The sequence below is a fragment of the Camarhynchus parvulus genome, chromosome 1A, assembly GCF_901933205.1.
Source record: "Camarhynchus parvulus chromosome 1A, STF_HiC, whole genome shotgun sequence".
NCBI lineage: Eukaryota > Metazoa > Chordata > Aves > Passeriformes > Thraupidae > Camarhynchus > Camarhynchus parvulus.
In genome coordinates this window covers 6,211,143-6,231,228 of record NC_044586.1, presented here as the reverse complement: position 1 = coordinate 6,231,228, position 20,086 = coordinate 6,211,143, and the positions used below count along the sequence as shown (strand labels likewise).

Here is a 20,086-nt window from a genome sequence, read left to right as displayed (position 1 = left end):
CAAATGTCACAAAGATCTTGTGATCTGAACAGATGAGAGAGACAGGGTGGGAAAAGAGCTTGGCATACAAACAGGGGGAGCATGGGGCTGGATGAAAATAACAGGTTAGGCCTTGGCTTGTTTGGGAAAGACTGATAAAGGAAGGCAGGCAGATGTAGAAGCACTGGAGGAGAACTGAAAGCAAGACAGGGGAATACAGAAATTAAATTTAGTGGAATTTGAAAGGAAAGGAGGAAAGGGATTGAAAGGGATTGAAACCACCAGCCATTGAGCAAATGATATAGGAAGTCTAGTCAAAAGTGTAGCAAATTCTCTGCATTCTTGTGTTCTCCTGATTCTGTTGGCTGAATCTCCAGTCATCACCTCCCTGCTCACAAACTTGGTCTTTAAAGCATAAGGCCTTTTGCTGTTTATTTTCACTCTCTGGGCATGGCCTTTCATTTACATTCCTGGGTGTTTTGCCTGTGAGGACCACTAAGCAGAGACCTACAAATACACATCTTTCCCTTTACCATTCTCTCTGCAGAGTGCAATGAGCTCCCCACCTGCACTGTGCCAACACCCTTCCTGTGTTCTCTGCAGATGAAGGGAGAGACTGGGGACAAGTCCTGCCACTGTGGATGCAGTGGCTCTGACCCCAGAAGACAACCTCTCCTGCTGCATCTCCCACAAGAGAAAAAGTGTTGTTGGCCTCATAAACACTGTTTACTCTTCCACAGATTGAGAAAGGCTTTACAGTCTTACCTCTGTGCCCAGGTTCCTAGGCCCAGTGCTGCACTAAAAGTAACTAAGAACTGGAGTTCTCTGGTTTTGGCAGCACTGTGGTGCTGGTGACGCCTTGCTGCTGCAGCTTGGTCCTTCTGTTCTCTTGGAGGGCTGCAGTGCTGCAGGTTCCCACAGCTGGCAGTGTGACAAACTCAGGGTGTGCAATTCCATTGAAAACTCTCTGTCCTTCAGATGTACCAAAGCAACCAACTACTCCATCAAAAATGCCTAACACCTCTTTATTTTGCTGGCACTTCTTTTTTCAGATTACCCCCATGGCATCACACTGGTGACTCCAGTTTCAGGCTCAGAGAAAAAACAGGTACTACACTTCTGTGCTCTGGGTGCTGAGGAAATGCAGAAGTTTGTGGAAGACCTGAAAGAGTCAATAGCAGAAGTTACAGAACTGGAACAGATACGAATTGAATGTAAGGGTCTCTCATACAATTCACACTCCAATGCCATCACACTGCATGGGACTGCAAGGCAAAAAGAGTAAAGGAAGTGTTCTCCAGGAACAGAGGCAAAGAGGATGAGCAGCACAAGTCTGCACAGGATGTTCCTGGGTTCACTGATAGGATGAAAAAGCACTCTGTGACCACTGGCCAGCAGGAGAAATGGAAGGACTTAACTACTTACAATGCTTATGAGACAGGGAGTGTGATACAACAGCTGGAATAGGGAAGCTTAGACTGTCACACCCAGAAGATTCTTTTCTGTTTCATACTCTTTGACTATGTAAATATGATCTGTAAATAGCTGGGATAGATCTGTACCTTTAACAGAGTTGTCCTGAGGGCAAGCAGTCTGTCATTCCATGGCCTTACACAGACAAGATGTCCGTGTAGCCTTTGATGGCCTTTCCATGTACAGACTGATGAGCCAGAGTAGCTCAGCTGCAGCGGTCCCCATCTGTACAGCACTAGCCAACCCTGTATAAATGCAGGTAATTTGTAGAAGGTCCTATAGAGATATATAAGTTTCTTCATATATCATATCCTCTCCAGTTTCTGTTTTTTCTTGGCTGTTCCTCTCTCCCTTCTTGACACTCACTTGTGATTTCCTTGCATTAATTCTCTTTGCTGATTTCCCATTTTATTCCTTCAACATGCTGGTGACCTTCCCTCCATCCCTCCCGTCATTCATTTCCAAATGTCTGTTTTGCAGGGGAACTGGAGAAACAGCAAGGGACAAAGACTCTCTCCTTAAGGACCAATGGAGCCCAGATGGAGCTGCAGTCTAAGCAAGGCTCTCCAACAGGTAAGAGGACACCCAGCACCCAACTTTTTTTGGTCTAGGAGTGCTGCCTTTGCAAATGTGTTCTCACTTTTCCTGTGAGAACTGCAAAAAGAAGTGTTCAGTTTTGTGTCCTTTAGCCTTGGCCAAATAGTGGAAATATGAAGCATATACGTTCTTCAAATACCCTAGAAAAACCCCTGAAGTCTCATTACCCAGTCTGTAGCTGTAATATCTGGTAAAGAGCTGTTACTGATAGAGCATGGGTAACTTCTGAAGAACCGGGCCCAATTTTCTTCCCTGAACTGATGAAACTTACCCCACTAAGCAGCTAACAGGTTGCAAGAGGGTCTGGATTGGCCTTGCACCTCTCCTTTTAACTCTCCAGTCCACAGTATGAGGGCCAGCTCTTGACTAGAGGGGCAGATCTCGTGAGTGAGATATTTTGTTTTATTTCAAAGGCAAGAAGGATTTGGGGGAGAAGGTCTCAGACAGCACAGTGGAGGTAAGTAGAGTGCAGAGCAGCTGAGGTAAGTAATTCTCTCTCACTTCAGCACTTCTCACATTCTCTGTTGTTTCTTTTCTCAGGTTTTAATCAATGCCTCCCCAGCCAGACTGACAATTTTACCAATTTCCAGAGATACAATTAAAAGTTACTGCTAGGACGGGTAATACAACTTTCAAATCCAAACTAAACTTCAAAGCATTTTCAATCCGTTTCTATAACTGTAACATCCTTCATGGACCAAGCTCCCAAACGCTGTAGACTAACCCACCCCACTGCTTCTGGGGAGACTGAAAACCCCACTGAGGACTTCCCTGACATGCTAACTCCATGCAGCATCACATGCAAATTCCCCACAGCCCAGCTTTCCTGCACTATCTCTGCAGCTCTGTCTCTCCATCCCCCTGAAGGGGATTAAGCATGGCCTTTGTACACCAGACTTTCCTTAGAGCTTCACCTTCCTAGGCAGGGAGCTTGGCTGTCCTGTGTACATCTATCTTTGGAGGAATGTCTAGCATCCAGTGGGTTGCCTGTTTCTTCACATATACCCATACTCTCACTGCCTGTGAGGAAACAGGAAAATGCAATCTTCACACTGAAAATCTTATCAACTACTTCCTACTCTCTCTCTGTCTGAAATATCTCCATTGTCCTGAACCTTCCCTTTTCCAGGGTAGTTCTTTCCCCTCTTGACAACATATATTCACTTAAAGAATTCAGCTTCTCTGTGGGGAGTAGGTGCTGCTTCTTTTCCCTGGAGAGCACCCTATTTCTCTGCAGACACCCCCTTCCTGGGAAAGGTGCCTCTGCCACCAGTTTCCTATTCCTGCTGGGAGAAGTGTCTCCCTGTGTAGAACAGCTTCCATGTATCCTAATGTCATTGGCATTTCATGGCCCAGCAACCAGCTTTTCCTATGGGATGTTCCAACACCTGAATAAATATTGAATATTGACACAATGTTATGTCCTGCTGTGTGGTGATTCTGAGCAACCTCCATGTCTGGATAGGGACAGACAGCTCATCCTTGTTCCAGCATGGTGGGCAGCTTGGGCACTTCACAGCTTCTCCTTCCCAGTTGCTGGTGCAGCTGCTGCCTCTGCCAGAGCCTCAGGACAGCCCCACTGTCCCACCTGTACCCCTGCCTGGCTGGAAGTGCCACGCCAACCTGCGAGCACTTGTTTCCTACCCAGGGCGTGTCACTTGACTGACATTCTGTTTTAAGCTAGCAATTTATCTCTGGTTTGGGGTCTCCATGAGCCCATGTCCTTGCCAGGAGGAACTATAACCTCATCCATCATTTGGGAAGCATTATCTCCCTGCTGCACTTCTCCTGCTAGGGACCTCCCATCCAGGCCAGCTCTCCTTTTCAGACTGGTCTCAGTGAGCTCCCTTATTTGATTCCATTATCAGCACCTCGATGTGGAAACCCTGATGACCTCCTGCTTCCCTACCTGCTTTCAGCTGACCAAGTATTACTCTGCCAGCAGAGGAGCATTTCCATTTCTCTGAGATTATCTAATCTGCTGCCATTTCATCATTAATTTCTTTTATCATTGTATGAGCTAGATGGGCATTTTTTGTTTCTTTTTTTCTTTTGAAAATCATTTGTTTTCACTGGCAAACCATCAAATGGAGCAGAGGGAGCTGCCTTTTGCTAGACTATGTCAGGTTTCTGCTTTTTCCTTTGTAAACAGATTAACCAGTCATGTGGTGCACCTTCCTACTTAGAAAGGCAGGGAACTGGGAAAGGCTTGAGTTTCTCTGTCGCTCTCTATCTCAGATTCAGCTGCTGTCATTTTGCTGAAACCTACAGCCTCGATTATCTGAAACCTTGTGGCCTGGTCTCCCTCTCCTTTTTGCTGGTGGGGGCAAAGTCATGGCCTTGAGGTCTGTTCATTTCCATGAGAATTCACAGACACTTCCACTCTTAGAATCGATTTGTGTTCCCTGTGCTGTTTGGATAATCAAAGCACTGCATTTGGGAACTCTGGCTCTACTGCCTTTGACCTGATGGAAAGGACAGGGACACTTAGGCTGGATGGGGCCAATGGGGCTGTTGAGGGGGACTGTGCAGCCAGGGTTGTACCTATTCTGGTTTTCTGAGGGAGGGAGGGTTGAATGCACGTGAGGTCATCCGGTGGCGGGTGTTCAGGGCAGCCAGTAGCAGCGGATGGGAAAAGTCTTGTAACATTTAATGCTTCTTTGGCTGTTTCTAAACTAGGTGTCAATTCACAACAGGCTTCAAACGTACCAGCACAACTCCGCCCTGGGGCCCGAGAGTGGAATGCAGCCCAGCATGCGTCTTAACATGCCACGGGAGCAGCTGGAGACAGCACTGGTGCCCTCCCACCCCGCCTCGGCGGGGACACTTGTACAGTGCCAGCAGATTGTCAAAGTCATTGTCCTGGACAAGCCGTGCCTCGCTCGCATGGAGCCGGCCCTCAACCAGACTCTGACACGCTACGTCACCTCCGACTCCTGCACCTCCACGCCGTGGCGCGGTGTGGGCAGTGGGCTCCCTGGGACCCCCATGAAGCTGGTCCATCAGCCTCCCCTGCCACCCCCACCCCCTCCCTACAACCACCCCCACCAGTACTGCCCCCCCAGCTCGCTGCTTCAGAGGCGCAGGTATTCCAGTGGCTCACGCAGCCTCGTGTAGCCATAGCACCAGCACCAAACAGCACAGACTTCCTCGCTCCCCTTCCCCAGCACCGCCCAGGGACCCTTTCTGCCTACAGAGATCTAGTTTGTGATTTATTTTTTAGTAAAACGAGAACAAAAGGAAAAAAAAAAAAGCCAACTGACCTAACTCTTACCCCGTCTCCCCTCAAGGTGATGCTATTTGTGAGGAGCCATCTGTAGAAACTGCCAGCCTACATGCTCACACATCCTCACACCCTGCCAGCCCAGCTGGCCTCTGTGCTCGTGTTGTCCCCATGTAGCACTTTGCTGCCCTGCTCCTCAGAGGCTTGATGACCTGCTGCTTTCTAGGCACCGTGTCTTCCGTTTCCTACTCCTCAGCTTCCTCTCCCGCCTTGCATTTACCTGGACACAGGTTCGTACCCACCCTGAAATTTCGCCAGCCTCAGAGAGAAATGGACTCACCTGTGCCATACCTTGGGGCATTCCTGGGGGTGGAGTTCTCCCTGCCACCATCACTGCCACCTGCTAAGCTGGAGTGAGAACTTGCACCACTCGCCACGCTTCCTCCTCATCGCTCTCCAAGTTTTATCTCCTTGCAGCAACCGGCTCCAAAGGAAGGAGTGCACGAGTGGAAGAGAGCTTGAGAGGAGGAGAGACTGTCCTGAGCTGCAGTACAAGTACACAAAGATGGCCTCACTGAACACCAAAACTTTTTCTGTTGTTATGTTGGAGCATTGTACCAGAGACCTCTGCTGAGACCTAGCAGACCTCACCACATGTAAATACACCTGTATGGTAGCATATGTATGAGCATGCTTACTAAGGAAACACCAAGCAGTTCTGAGGGGGCAGAAGGGAGGGCTTCAGTCCCGGGATCTTCCTGGGATGAATGGATGTGTGCTTTTCCAAAGAGACAGCACCGTGAGGTGCCCTCCCACCTCAACACACACACAGACCCCCACACACACACAGGAGATTGTCTTCTCTAAAACAGACCCACCTCTGCTTTCCTTCTTCTGGCTGGTTTTGTGTTTCCTGCCCACCTGCATTTTTGTATTCTGAAAGCAAAGCTGAGTGTTCTGTTCACCTTTTGGGGTGGGTGTTCCATTCACTTGGGCTCTTCCACCTGTGTTAGAGGGAAGGGACTTTTTGGAGACCATTCATGTGAGGTCCCATCTGTATCTCTTGCCTGCTATATCTTACTCCTACATTCTTACCTCCATCAGCCCTTCCTGTAGGAAAGCTGCCCAGATACCAGACTCCAAGGCCTCTTCTCTCTCCCTCTCTATCCCAGCTTCAAAGTGAGAGGAGGGGCGGATCCTGAGATAGAGATGACAGCTCAGCTCCTCTGCTTTACTGGGGACATTGATGTGAAGGAAGACAGCTTTAAAAATGGGCTGTGGATGTATTTTTAGAAAAAAAATCTCTTTGTGCAGTAGGGAGGGGAAGGTATTAATTAGCTTAAAGGCTTTGGTCTCAGTCACTCATTCTATCTCCCTTCGAGGTTTAAGAAGATCAACTTTAGGATTCTAAAATAGGACAGAATGCCTTTTAGGGCCTTTATTTTTATTTTATGTTATGAGGGAAAGACAAAAATGCTCTTCCTTCCCGTGCAAGGCTGAGACATGAGCACTGGGTGCTGATGATGTAATGGTAGGGTAAGGAAGGGCAGGAGCTGTTGCCAGTGGTGGGGATGTGCAAAATGTCAGGACAAGGGGGACAGCAAAGACAGATGCAGAAAACTTTTTTTAACCTTGTGGGGTAAAAGCCACACAGCTATTTCCTTAGGGATTGTGCCAGTGTGCTGATCTCTGGGGCCATTGCCAGTGAGAAAAGCCACTGGCAGTGCATCAGGGACGGGCTTGGCTCCCTCAGTGCTCCCTGGATGCTTCCTGGCTGTGCTGGAATGTTCAGGGAGAGAGTTCACACATCTGACCTGGGCAGAAGCCCAGCTGGAGTTAGGGGAACAGACAGGGGCTGGAGTGACAGGTCTCCTGCACTTAGCCAGCCCTCCAGGGCAGGAGCCTGCTCACTGCCAGGTCCCCCTCAGTCTGAGCATGACCCATGGACCCAGCTGTGCCAAGAGGTCTGACTCGTTTGCTCAGCTGGGCACCAGGCTGCACTTCTATCTGCAATAGCAAATGTACCAACTGGGAGCCCACAAGCAGAGCCCCAGGGAAGACTGCAGAAGCAGATGACAGAAAAGATTGTAAGAAAACCCTGACTAGAAGCCCAGTCTCCCTCCAGAGCAGAGAAGCTTCCTCCTAGCCAGCCCCCCAGGGCAGTTTGGATGCTCTACATCCTGAACTGGGTGCCGGGAGAGGTCCTCACCCCTGGCCAGGGCTCAGCCCCTCATCCCCAGCCAGCTGTGAGGCACAGCTGGCCTGGTCTGCTGCTGACTCCCTCCAGGGTGACACGCTGCTGCCTCACAGCAGCCAGAGCCTCATCTGAGCTGCCCATAGCTTCCCAAGAAAGCATGTGTGGCATCTGCCATTTTCTGGTCATGCAGTGTGTGGCTGCCGTTGTTTTTGCTCACTGCTGCAGTGGAATGGGTGTGCAGGAGGCAGTGGCACTGTCCCCCCTTCCCAGTAGTTATTTCACTGTCTGAGAGGAATGGCAGTAGTAGTTCAGGTTTTTTTCCAGAGTGCAGTGTGCCAATGAAGCTCTGTGTGTGTGTTAAAATAAATAAATTAGATTTTACTTGACATTTAACACAAAGTGACAACAGCAAAAAACCTTAAGATACTTGAGGAAATAATTTTTTTAGATAAAATATTTATAACAATGCCTACGAAGTTCCTACACAAGATGTTTGCTGCTTTAATAATTGATTGGGAGAGCTACAAGGATCTAAAGAGGAAATAAGGAAACTGCTTGAGACTCCCTTCTCCATGCTGGATGAAGGGCAGAAGTGAGTGAACTGAACTGCTGAGGTACCTGAGGCAAAGCATTCTCTCAGGGCAAGCTGGTTCTGTTTCCCTGACCTTGCAAAGGCTACTGCTGGCCTTGAGCTTTGGACAGAGAAGCAAATGTAGATAACTCTTGCTGTCTTCTGGCCTGCTGGCTACCACATGTTCTGTTGGGTTTAGCTGGAGAGGCACAAAACTGCTCTGTTCCAGGTTGTCATGGGACAGGTTGGTCAAAATTCCACTGTGGAGCCGAGCCCTTTGGACTTCACTCCAAAACACAGATTTTATTTTTTTTCTTTGAAGGTTGGTCTCAAAGGATGACAAGCACTTTAAAACATATCTGTACCTCGTCTGATCTATTGTTTTGTCTGCTCCTGCAGTCCTCCCACGTGCCAGCGAGACACATAGACTCAGTGTAGCCCTACAGCTGTGAGCAGACACCCTTGCACACAGACTGACAGGGTGCAGGCTGGAAGGGGCACCTCAGTGACAGCCTAATGAAGGACAAAATGTGTACCACAGCCCACCTGGAGGGACCAGCCCAAAATAAAATCACCAGCTCTTGACAGCAGGGATTCTGATCATGAACCTAGCACAATCTTTCAGGTGGAGGAATCAGTCAGGGAGCTGCTGCAGAGGTTAGCTCAACCCAAATGAACCAGTGTCTTTTTGCTGCCAAATTCATGCCCTTCTATATTAAAAAGGAGTGGGGGGGAGAGAGAAAACAGAAACCTTGTGAAAAGTGTTCTGCAGTGAGTGTTGGGTAGTCAGTGGCCAAATGAGAAGGTGGCTTTGCTGAGCAGCAGGAGAGACTGAGCTGGGTTACATCAGGCTCTAGCCTGATGCTTGCTCATGCTGGTGCAGGCCCAGTGAAATGAATCTGTTTGCACCAGTAGCAAAGGGATGGGAAAATGTGACAGGAGAATTGAGCCTTGCAAACGATTTGGGTTTAATGCAGCTTTTCTACTGCCATAGTATTTTTTAATGCCATAGTCTTGGCTGCTGGGTTAGCAACACTCAGTGCTTTCACAAGGCTTTCAAAGCATCCCACTGTTCACATTTTCTCTCCTTCCTGTAGATGAAAGGTGAGAGTATGGTCCACAACCCAAATTTCATCAATACTCATACTGAAAGGTACCACCAGATTTGGATGCATTTGAGGGCCTCCAAGCCATAAGGCTTTGAATTTTGTTACCTGTTTCTCAGAAGGCTCAACCTGCAACTATGTGCACATGTTTCTGAGGTTTCCAAAACCAATCTGAGCCCTAAACCAAGGATGCTGCTGCTTGGCAGAGCCTCTGCTTTGAAATGCAAGTTGCTGAGCAAACTCCCCCCCTCCATCTCCCACTCCACCAGCTGCCTCACTGTGCCAGTGTAGGCTCCAGGGACTGCTGGCAGTGTTTTGTGAGCTAGAGCTGTCCTTGTCCTGCCCTCTCATTCGCAGCCACGCCTGGGACAGCAGCTTTGAAGTCACCCAGCTCTTCAACACTAGTCACAACCCCATCTGAATGTGTCTTTTTAAAATCTAACAACAGAAGTGTTACCTATGCGTAGGCTTTTGAAAGCACCTGTCTGTCTGTACCTGTCTCCTGCTGTAAATATCACCAACAAAAGCTTCCTTTGGGAAAAGTGGTGTGGTCACACCTAGCAAAAGAGTCCAAATGGTTAATATTTTGTAACAAAAATAACAAAAAATAGGTCAGAGGTATTTTATCTGTTCGATCAATAGAGTTTTAGAAATTATATTGAGATAATGTCACTTGTGCTCCAATGTCTTCTTTGCCTCAGCCCCCGGTGTCCCTGGGCTCCAGCAGCGTGCACAGGCACACAAGCACACACCAAGGGTGCTCCATGGAGTGCTGAGCATCCTGGCCTCCTGCTGGCCTCAGGGGCAGCCTGCCCCAGCTACTGCTGTTTTCTTGTCAAAAGCAGCAGGAGCCAGCTCAGTGCTCAGGCTCTCTGAGGATCAGATCCAGAGGAAAACAGGAAGCAATAAACTTGTTCAGGACGTGGCAACTTAACTGTGAAATTCACCCCTGCAGGGAGGTGGAGAGGAAAACGATGAGGGGGAAGGCAGAGCCCTTCTGTGCCACAGCTCATTGCTGTCCATCTTGCTGGATGCTCTTGGCTGTGCAGGCTGCACCCCTGGGGAGGGAGGCCCACACAGCCTTGCAGAGCACTCGCTGCTGCCTGTGCACACAGGAACCTGTGCCCCAGAGAGCAGCACACACCGTGGGGCAGTGCTCACACCACACAGGAATACACCTCAGAGAGCATGGAGGTACCTCTACAGAACGTGCTGGACAAAACTGTGGGGCACGTACTGCCTGAGCAGGACCGCAGCACCACCACTGCAGCACATCTCACCAGCCACACAGGCTCAGGCTTGGAGAACATTTGGATGGGAGACACGTAAGGAAAATCACATTTCCTGTGCAGATCAGATCTAAGTGCATATTTACACACAGCATAACCCCAAGGTTAATGAACTGACCTTTGAGGGAGAATCAAGCACGTGCACACAAAGCGAGCTCTCCTCGGCAGCGAGTGGGGGAAGGCAAGCCCATCTCTGCAGCTGGATCCAATGATGCTGGATTCACATTGCACCTGCTAAAAAAACCCTGCCCATAGGTAGCCAATTCTTTGCTGGCTTCAAAGAATCCCTTGGATCCCCAGGCCTACCATGAAATACTTGGAAGGACAGAAATCCCTCCCAGAAACAGACAGCATATTTCCCAGGGATTCAGAGGCTTCCATTTATGTTTTTGTGTGCCATGGGTATATTATAAATCAGCCCATCCCAAACAGGCATTTTCTAAGATGTTTTGAAACAGAAGATTATTAAAGTTCCTGGCTGATGTTCAGATCACACACCTGGCTGTAAAGTGGACATGAAAGCAATAAAACCAGATTGTCTATATGTGAAATACTCCTCACTTGCTCCAGTGAACAGATACTGTTATTAATCAGAAGATGGCAAGTGTCTCTGGGAAGGATACTATGTAGACATATATAGGTAGTGCTGGTATAGAGGATTACAACCCAAAAAGCAAATACCACAATTGTCACAGTGCATCTGTACCTGTTATATCTATACCGCATCCATTATGTGCAATAACTGATACATAGTGTGGTTGGAATGGATCAAAATACACTGCTCTTTTCCACACAGAATCTTGAGATGCAATTTTTCTCTGAAACTTTTCAGATGGACTTTTACAAGGCACATCCTCAAATGCTTTGCTCTAAGTGGGCTCTATCCACCCCTGCCAAACAAAATGCAGACTCACCACTGAACTGAGCACTTCACAGCCTGCTGCTCCTGCTTTGGAGGTGCTGCCTCCGGGGTCAGAGACCCATCCCAACACCTACACGGAGAGGGGAGTCCTCCAGGAGCGCTGTGGTGGCAGGAAGGCCACCACAGACCCAGAGCTGCCATGTGCCTGCAGTGTCACTGCTGTGTGAAGGTCATTATGGGTCCCTTTACACCTCGTTTGGGTACTCTGGGAAGATGGTGATGAAAGGGGGTGCCTGGGGCACAGCTGAACAGAGTCAGGCTCCACCCTTCCCCACAGACTGAGGTTTCTTGTCATCACCAGCTGCTGGGGAAGAGGTGCCCCTGTGTCAAGTCACTGCCCAGATCCCTAATTCAGCAGCCTGGGGTCCTGCACATATACCTGCCTGACCTGGGAAAGGTGGCTGAAAATAGGCAGGTGCCTCAAGGATGATGAGGAATGGTTAGCAGGGCTGTGGGATTTAACCAGTTTAGGAGCTCTGCCACACTTGGTCGGTCTTGAAGCAACTTTTCTGCAGCTAATGAGTGCAACTGAGGTTAAGAGCTGGCTGAGGAGCTGTTTTCTATCTTAAACCTTACAATCCATGAGCTGGGAATGTTCTTAGGTATGTAGGGCAGGATCATATTTTATACAGCACCCATACTCCAGCCTTGGGATCTTACAGTGTGGCACTGTTATCAATGAACTTTTTGAAAACAAGAGTCCTGTCTTCTTAATCCTTCCTCCTCATTAAGGTAGGGTGTCCCAACCAATATCAAGATTGTTAAAAACAAACAAACAAACAAGAAACACAGGCAACACAAGGATCTTCTTCCACAGGAGTGAAGGACCAAGACTGTAGCAGTAAAAACACTTAGAGTGATATATACCCATCCTGATATTCTATGTACACCTTTCTATTCCCTCCCATTATGGAAAGCTTGACTTTTCAGTACATTTTCTTTATCTTGTGGATTAATCCCAGCCGGCAACTAAGTACCCTGCAGCTGCCCCCTCTCTTCTCCTTCCACTCTTGGTGGAATAGGGATGAGATCAGAAAAAGGTAAAACTTGTGGCTTGAGATAAGAATTGTTTAACAACAACAACAACAACAACAATAATAATAATAATGAGGGAAAGATGCACAATGCAATTGTTCACCACCTACTGACCAATGCCCAGCCCATCCCCCAGCAATGATCAGCAGCTCCCAGCCAGCTGCCCCCAGTTTATGTATGGCACATGAAGTGCTATGGCCTGGAATATCCCTTTGGCCAGTTCAGATCAGCTGTCCTGGCTAGGATCCCCTCCCCAGCTTCTTGTGCCTATCCTCACTGGCAGAGAATGGGACTCTTAATTTAGGGTAAGCACTACTTAGCAATAACTGAAACATCAGGGTGTTATCAACATTATTCTCATGCTAAATCCAAACCACAGCTCTCTATGAGGCCACATGAAGCAGGGCAGAATGATCTTCCCTTTCTAAAAGGAAAGGAAAGAACCCATCTCCTGGGATCTGACCTCAGCCTTCAGTCTCAACTCACACCTTCTGTCATCCCCATTGAAAAGCACAACCCATCCAGCAGCTCAGGAAATGCAGCCGGGAAAGAAATGTGCAAGGCAAAATCCAGAGCCCTATTTAAATAGCTTGTTCAAAGATAAAACCCCAGCCATCTGTCAACTTGCCCTAGAAGAGGCATGGCTATGATAATTAGCAGAGGGAAAGGCTGCAGAGATGCCAGTGAAAAAAAACAGCAGTTTGCTAGCATTTTACACAGGTCTGCCATGAATGCAGTGGGAAGAAGGAGAAAGAGTTAACAAATGTAAAAGGAGAAAGATCAGTGTATTTCTCCAAAGCAGACACTGCTGGCAGTGTGGGACAGAAGCTTTCCAGGGGCTGCAGGGTGCTTCGGGCTGGTGCAATTTGGCACTCAGCATCCCAAGAGCCGATGCTGCCACGGGGGATTGGCAGCAGCTGAGAGATCCCTCAGATCCCAGGGCTCTGCCTGGCAGAGGAGTCCCCACAGCTGGAGAGTCATCCTGGGGTCTGTGGTGCTGCCAGGGATGGGAGCAGTCCCCACGGGGCTGGGTGCACATGGTCCCCAGGCAGTGGCTGGGATGCTCTCAGAGGGGCTGGGCTGCCCACCTGGATAGATCCCATTTAAACAGTGCTGGTTAATATAGACCTGCCCTCCTTTCCAAAGGAAGAGCCCTTTCTTTGGGAAAAAGCTTCTTTTCAGAGCTCAAAACATCTGGAAACCCCTGTAAATCCAGGTGCAACCTGACAGTGGTACCTACACGGCGCTTGGATGCACTCCCTGGTGCCAAGGCAAGTTCCTGGTGGTGGGATATCCCCTGAACCCTGAGTTTGCAGAGCTCCCTGCACACCCACTCCCATTCCCTGCAGAAATGCCTCTCCCACAGCCTGGAGCACTCCAGTGCCGCTGAGCCTCGGCTGCCAACGCCCAGGCAGCTGCGGTGACCGGGGCTGTGACAGCTGCTTTGCCACCACCTCCCCCAGGAGCATCACGCTCAAGTTCCCCTCACAGAGCTGGAAAGCCGCTTTAAAATAAGAATCTTGGATTATAACTCCTAATCCCTTCATTTGCAGTAAGTGCAGAGAGGGAACGGAGATGTCAGCTCTCTCTCTGTCTCCCCCCTGCAGGACCAAATGCGCTTCAAAACCACATCAAAGCATTTGTGTCACATTTGTGTCACGGGCGGCTGCTTGGCCGGGACAGTGCGACACCACCGGCAGGGCGGGGAGAGGCAAACGGCGATGTTGTCCCTCTCCAACCGAGGAAGATGTCCCTCTTCATCCCCCTCCATCTCTTGCCCTCCTTCACACCGAGGAGTTATTTTTAAAGGCGTGTCAGTCAGCTCTGGCATGTGCTGGAGGGGGACGCACAGAAAAGAGGGTGGCAGGAGTGCTCAGACAGGAGCAAACTGTGTCCAAAAGACACACGGGCTCCCTGAGGATGGCAGAGAGCAGGGCAGGGAGCTGGCACTGCCTGTGCGCTGAGACAGGGGCACAGTGCCACCATGTCCTGTCCTGGTCACCCTGGGGGCTGATGTACCCCCAGGTCTGTGTAAGGGGCTCTGCAGCCCCTGAGCAGTGGGCAGTGCTCTTTGGGTTGATGGCAAGGGATGAGTTTACACCATAGAACCTTTTATCTGGAAAGATAAAATGGAGCAGGTTTTTTCTGGATCTGGGTCAGCAGCGTCAGCACAAAACTAGCAGGTGCTTTTCCTTATGGGGTCAGTGCAGGGATATTTGTATTTTCCTGAACAGCACGATGCAATTCAAACTGGCCAAGAGTCTTCTCCCAGCCACACAGCCTTCAAAGGGAAAAAAACATCCAGCTGTGCCACCATGCCCTGCTCTGCCAGCGGGCCCTGGGCCTGTGGGAGATGCAGGGATCAGGCAGCAGTGCCCCCCAGCAGTCTGCCTGCCCCTGTGTTCTGCTATGGGACCCTCAGGGCCAGCCTGCTCCCCATGTCATTACAGCTGGGATTCAGACAAGTCCCTTCCTCATGAGTTGTTTTTTCCATCTGGAAGCAGAAACACCTCAACTGCCCAGGATAAATCCCTCCACGAGCAGTCTGCACAGGGCTGTGGGGGTGAGGGCTGCTTGTCCCCAGGGGCTGTGCTGGGGACACATGCCACCCCACAAGGGCCCGTGGCAGGTCCCTGGGATTGCAGTGAATGCTGGTGCCACTTTCCTGGCAGCACAGTGGCATCATGCCAGGCTGTCAGGAGGCATCTCCATCACATCATGGCTGTCAGGTATCAGCACAGGGAGCACTAACCTCTCCTGAGCTTCTCCAGACATGGACACTTCCTGGCTGATGGCATCACAGGGATGATGGACACACACTTGTCAGGGCCTGTGGCAGTGTTCCCTCAGCCAGGGCTGCAGTGGGGATGTGGGATGCACCCCATCCATCCCCTGCTGTGTTTTATGGGCACACCAGGGCCAGTAGACACCCAGAGCTGAGCACTGAGCCTCGTGGTCTAAGATGCTGAGGAATGCAGGCAGTGCTTGGTGAGGGCTGTGGCCCTCACTACAAGCCAAACCACAGTGGATATATCCCACCAGTGATGCAGACCCCCTCCCCATTTGGCCATCACCACCAAATCACAACCAGGATCCTCCAGTTCCAAGAGGAGCCCCCTGGAAGAGGCAACGGATAAGGACAAATTGCTCATGCAGAATGACACCAGCTTTAAGGGCACCCCGATGCACAACACAACTGCTCCCAACACACCATTTAATAGAGCTGTGGAGAGACTACAAGCTGCACAGTGGCTGGCCAGCCAAAGCCTTGCAGTGCCACACAGCACCATATCCTGCCATGGACATGGCACAAGGGTTTTATAACCAGCTGCCAGCTGTTGGAACACATCTGCTAGAACAGCAGCAGGAAGAGCTCCCCTCTCCCAGGGGAGAGGATCACACCTGGGGCTCCAGGGGAAGCAGCTCTTGAGCAGCAGAAGAACAATCTTGCCTTTCCCATGGCCTGTGTCACCCCCTGCTGCAGCAGAGGATGGGGACAGTGGCATTTATTTTATATTTTGCAGGCCTCAGGAAAAAGAGGATTTCAGAGGGATTTGAACACAGGTCCCTAAATAGCTTTTTAGAATTAAGAGATTTCATAAAGGATTATTTCAAGCAGCTGCCTGCGGTGGGGGGGAGAGGCTGGCAGGTGCTGGGGAGGTGAGGGGACAGAGAAAAGGCAGGAGTGCTGTAGGAGGAGGGAGCACAATCCCCTTCTGAACTACAGCAGTGAGGAGAGGGGAGCACTCCATACCCTGGCCATGTATCCTCTCTTCTGGGTGAGTCAGGAGGAATGAGGAGCAGAGGGGTGGTCAGCAGATGTGGGGCACCCTGGGAACAGGACAAAAGCAGTTCTTACAGTCAGTGAACAGATATGGCTGCTTTGACAGACCCACCCACAGTGGCATTTCAGAGGTGTGGGATCAGCTAAAGAGGGTCCATCAACACCCCTGACTTCTCACTAGATGGAAAACCTGCGTGTAGAAGTGAGAAGGCTCTTCTAGCCAAGGGTGGGATGAGTTTGAAATGCTGGAAAAGGGGATCAGTCCATCAGACAGGGCAAATTCCTACCTGCAAGGTTATGGGTGCCAGACTTCACAGATCCAAATATTCGTGGTGGAAATAACATAGTGCAAAAACAGGAAAGGCCACAAAACCTTTCAGAACAGGCACAGCTCTGTGCACACTGGTGGAATGTGGGCTGAAATGTCTTTCTAGTAATACCAGGAGATAGTATTCCTTGGAAAAGCATTTTCTGGTGCAAAGAGGAAGAGAAATACCTGGAACTTCATTATAATGTAGATATTGGGGTAGAAATTGGTTCTTAGGGACTGAATCCTGTGAAAAGCTGGGCTCCTCTGTGGGATCCTGGGCTCCAGCTTTCAGCAGGCAGGAGTGTTAAGCATGCACACAGTGAGAGGCTAAGCCACAGGCATGCAGGAAGGAGCTCCAGGTTGGAAGGAGAGCACATGAGACAAACAGGGAAGAGGGGCTGGTGATAATAAAAAGAGATAGAAATGAGGAAAGAATAGAAAGGAGAAGAGAAAGGAGGGAGAGCTGCAATTTTACACTAGTGGAACTAAAAAAGCAGGAGGAAGATAGTCTTCTGAGGAAGATAAAGCTGAGGTAGATAATTTCCACTGGACAAATGATACCAGGGAAGGACTGAAGCAAGAGAACAAAAAGGAGCAGGGTAGGAGAGAGAGAGAGAGAGAAAAGGAGAAGGTCACAAGCAGAAAATGGAGCAAATGGTTAAATCTCATCAAATATTGTTATTATGAGCAGCCCCTGCTGCTATATCTGAAACAAAGTGCCACAGGCAAGGCCACAGGTCAGAGAGATGCTGGGGCTAAAATCGTAGCAAACAGGAATTGGGGGTTTAGAGATTTCCTTAGCAACAAGGGAAAGAATATTGATTTCTGGACTCTTCCTTCTCTACTCCCCTGGAGGAAACAACCTTTGAACAGCTCTGCCAGTAACCAAGCTCTTTGGCCAAGAGACAAAAAAATTACCACTTACACTGATTTGTTCTTCCTCAGACCTGAGGTGTCCCAATGAAGTTGGAAGAAACAAAGTCTTCCATGGTTTTATGGCCTCACTCAAAAATTGAGTCCATTGCCCATCACCCACCTGGGCAACCCTCAGTCTGCATTTGAAGGAAGGGAGGTTATGGGATCTGGATGCACAGGCAAAAGCAGGTCTCTAGTAAGGGTAATTACTGCAAAGTTTAGAGCTTAAACACATTTTTTGTGCACAGATGTCCCTCTCTAAGGACACACATGTTTATAAAGAGTGGTTTCCTTAGTGCCCCAGTTCATAAAAATAGGTGAAATTGGAATAGAAATGTTCAGCTAAGTGGCACAGACAATTAAGGACAAGGAAAGATGACATGTCTGCAACTGGCTGAGATTAATAGTGATGAGCTATGACTGCAGCTTTCAGTGTTTGGCTTTTGGCTTTACAAGACTAAGCCTATAAATACAGCATTTCCTCATGTCTATTTAACAGCTGCAATTTTTTTGACACAAACACTGTAACAATTACAGGTGGGACAGGGCGTGATCTCAGCTCAGGGTGTTGGAGACCACAAAACATGCACTTAATGCCACAGCCATACCTGCTGAGGATCATGCATACAAATACAGACTGGTTACACTTCTGAAGCAACATTAATCAAGATGCACCGATGAGTTGGCAGGGAACCCACTCCCAAAGGGGTCTGAGCTCAGTTTTCACCAGAAAACTTCTTTCTTCCTTCTGCAACTGATCCACAGGCTGGAAGACTGGCAGAAGAGTAGGTTGGCCCCATGCTCTGGTGAGGGACAAGCAGCACAAGGCCAACCTGCAGCATTTTGAAACTACTATTGGAGAGCAGAACAATTGTGCAGAGGCTCATCACTCATCTGTCACCTGCAGTAGGACACCTGGGGCACTGCAGCGTGTCACTTCTGGGACCAGACTCTTTGGAAGGAAAGATGGGTGGGATGTCCCTTTTCTTGAATGCTCATTTATGAGTTTGTTGATTCTGATCTAAAGCTGGGAGTGTCAGCAGACCTGCCAATGCTGTGCCAGGGGAGGGGAGAGACTAATCAGCACTAAGTCACAGCATGTGTGCTCATCAAACACTGTGTACAGGGATGTCTCTGTGTGGGGTCACTGGCACAACTGGGAGCATCACTGTCACACCTACACCTGGTGCTGTGATAAGCCACCTCCTTTCACACAGCTTCACTACCAAGAAATATGCTGCTGTTTTAGGATGGCTCTGAAACACTTCACAGCCTTCTCCAAGGTGTTACACTCCTCCAGCACCATCTCCAAGAGCTCTCAGCCCTCTGTGGTTTATGTGCTGGGAGCTGGGATGTGCCAGTGACTGATCTGTCTGAACAAACACACCCCAAGGGAAGTCAGCACTGTTTCACAGGGGTGGGCTTGAGCACGGTGGTTACATCCTGCCAACTGCCTCAGGAATTCTTGCCTTCCACCAGCTGGGATTTAGGAGTGGTCACTTCCTGAAAAAGGTATAAACTGAACCACCCATGGGCATCATGCTCCATCTGATTGTTTCCCATCCAGGGACACAGCCAGGGAGGGTGCTTGGCAGGGACTACCCTGGTTTATCTTGGGTGGAGATTTTCACAGTGCTGGAAAAGCTCTTTATCACACAGCCTTGCCTCTGCATGAAACTTGTTGTGGTCAGTGTGAGAGACTTGAACAGCCTGCAGCAAAGAGCCCTCCATTTACCCTTTTAGCTGCTTTGTAGGGTCAGGGTGTGGCTACTGCACACAGCTACAGAGGGCAGGATGCTCCAGAAAAGAAAGGTTGACTGCTCTGCTGGGCTCTGGCTCACAGTGCCAGCCCCAATGGATGCAGCAAACATGTCTGGAGACTGTGCAGGGATGAAACATGGCACTGTGAGCAGCACACACCATCCCCAAGCCCTTCTCCAGGTGTGGGGTGATGTCCTACAGCTACCAACAGGCAGGACTTCTCACTAGAATCCCTTGTTCTGCACTAGAACTCTTTGTTCTGCACATCCCCTCCAGTTATGTATTTGCTGGTGTTTTATGCTCCATCAGCCAACAGCCATCTGGGATTTGAACCTAGTGATAGCAATCTCTCTGGGGTGAAACACAGCTGTGTGCTGGGGGATGCTCGGTGGAGTTTCACATGGAAAGGAAAGAAAAACTGAGAAGTGGATAACAATCAGTCTAAGCTCTCCAGAGACACCATCTCTCCTCAGGAGGAGGAAGATGTGGGTACCAGCTGCTCCTCCATGGGGAGGGCCTGGGCCAGGCTGTTGCAGGATGGAGGTGGTCACCACACAATGCCCTGGGCCAGGATGTTGCAGGATGGAGGTGGCCACCACACAATGCCCTGGACCAGGATGTTGCAGGATGAAGGTGGCCACCACACAATGCCCTGGACCAGGATGTTGCAGGATGAAGGTGGCCACCACACAATGCCCTGGACCAGGATGTTGCAGGATGGAGGTGGCCACCACACAATGCCCTGGTGGCAGCTGGTTCAGGGCCTTGGTCAGCCATGCCAGGAGGAAGAGCCATGAAGAGGTTCCTCCACCAGGTCCACCAGGACAAACAAAAGCCACCGCAGAGCCAGGGACAGCCAGCTGTGCCAGAGGAGCTCGAGGGACAATGTGGAGCTTTGAGCAACTACAGGGCAGAGCGAGGAGC

The 20,086-nt window shown here is 49.6% G+C and overlaps 1 protein-coding gene across 1 annotated transcript in view; it reads left to right on the top strand.

Moving 5' to 3' along the window:
- Window positions 1-10,595, top strand: part of IQSEC3 (IQ motif and Sec7 domain ArfGEF 3) — a 97,928-nt gene extending 87,333 nt beyond the window's left edge. The window contains 4 exon segments of the mRNA XM_030960919.1: window positions 1,032-1,193; window positions 1,933-2,025; window positions 2,463-2,506; window positions 4,729-10,595. Coding sequence (XP_030816779.1) covers window positions 1,032-1,193; window positions 1,933-2,025; window positions 2,463-2,506; window positions 4,729-5,166 — 737 coding nt within the window. The 3' untranslated portion in view covers window positions 5,167-10,595.
- Window positions 10,596-20,086: the final 9,491 nt, after the last annotated feature.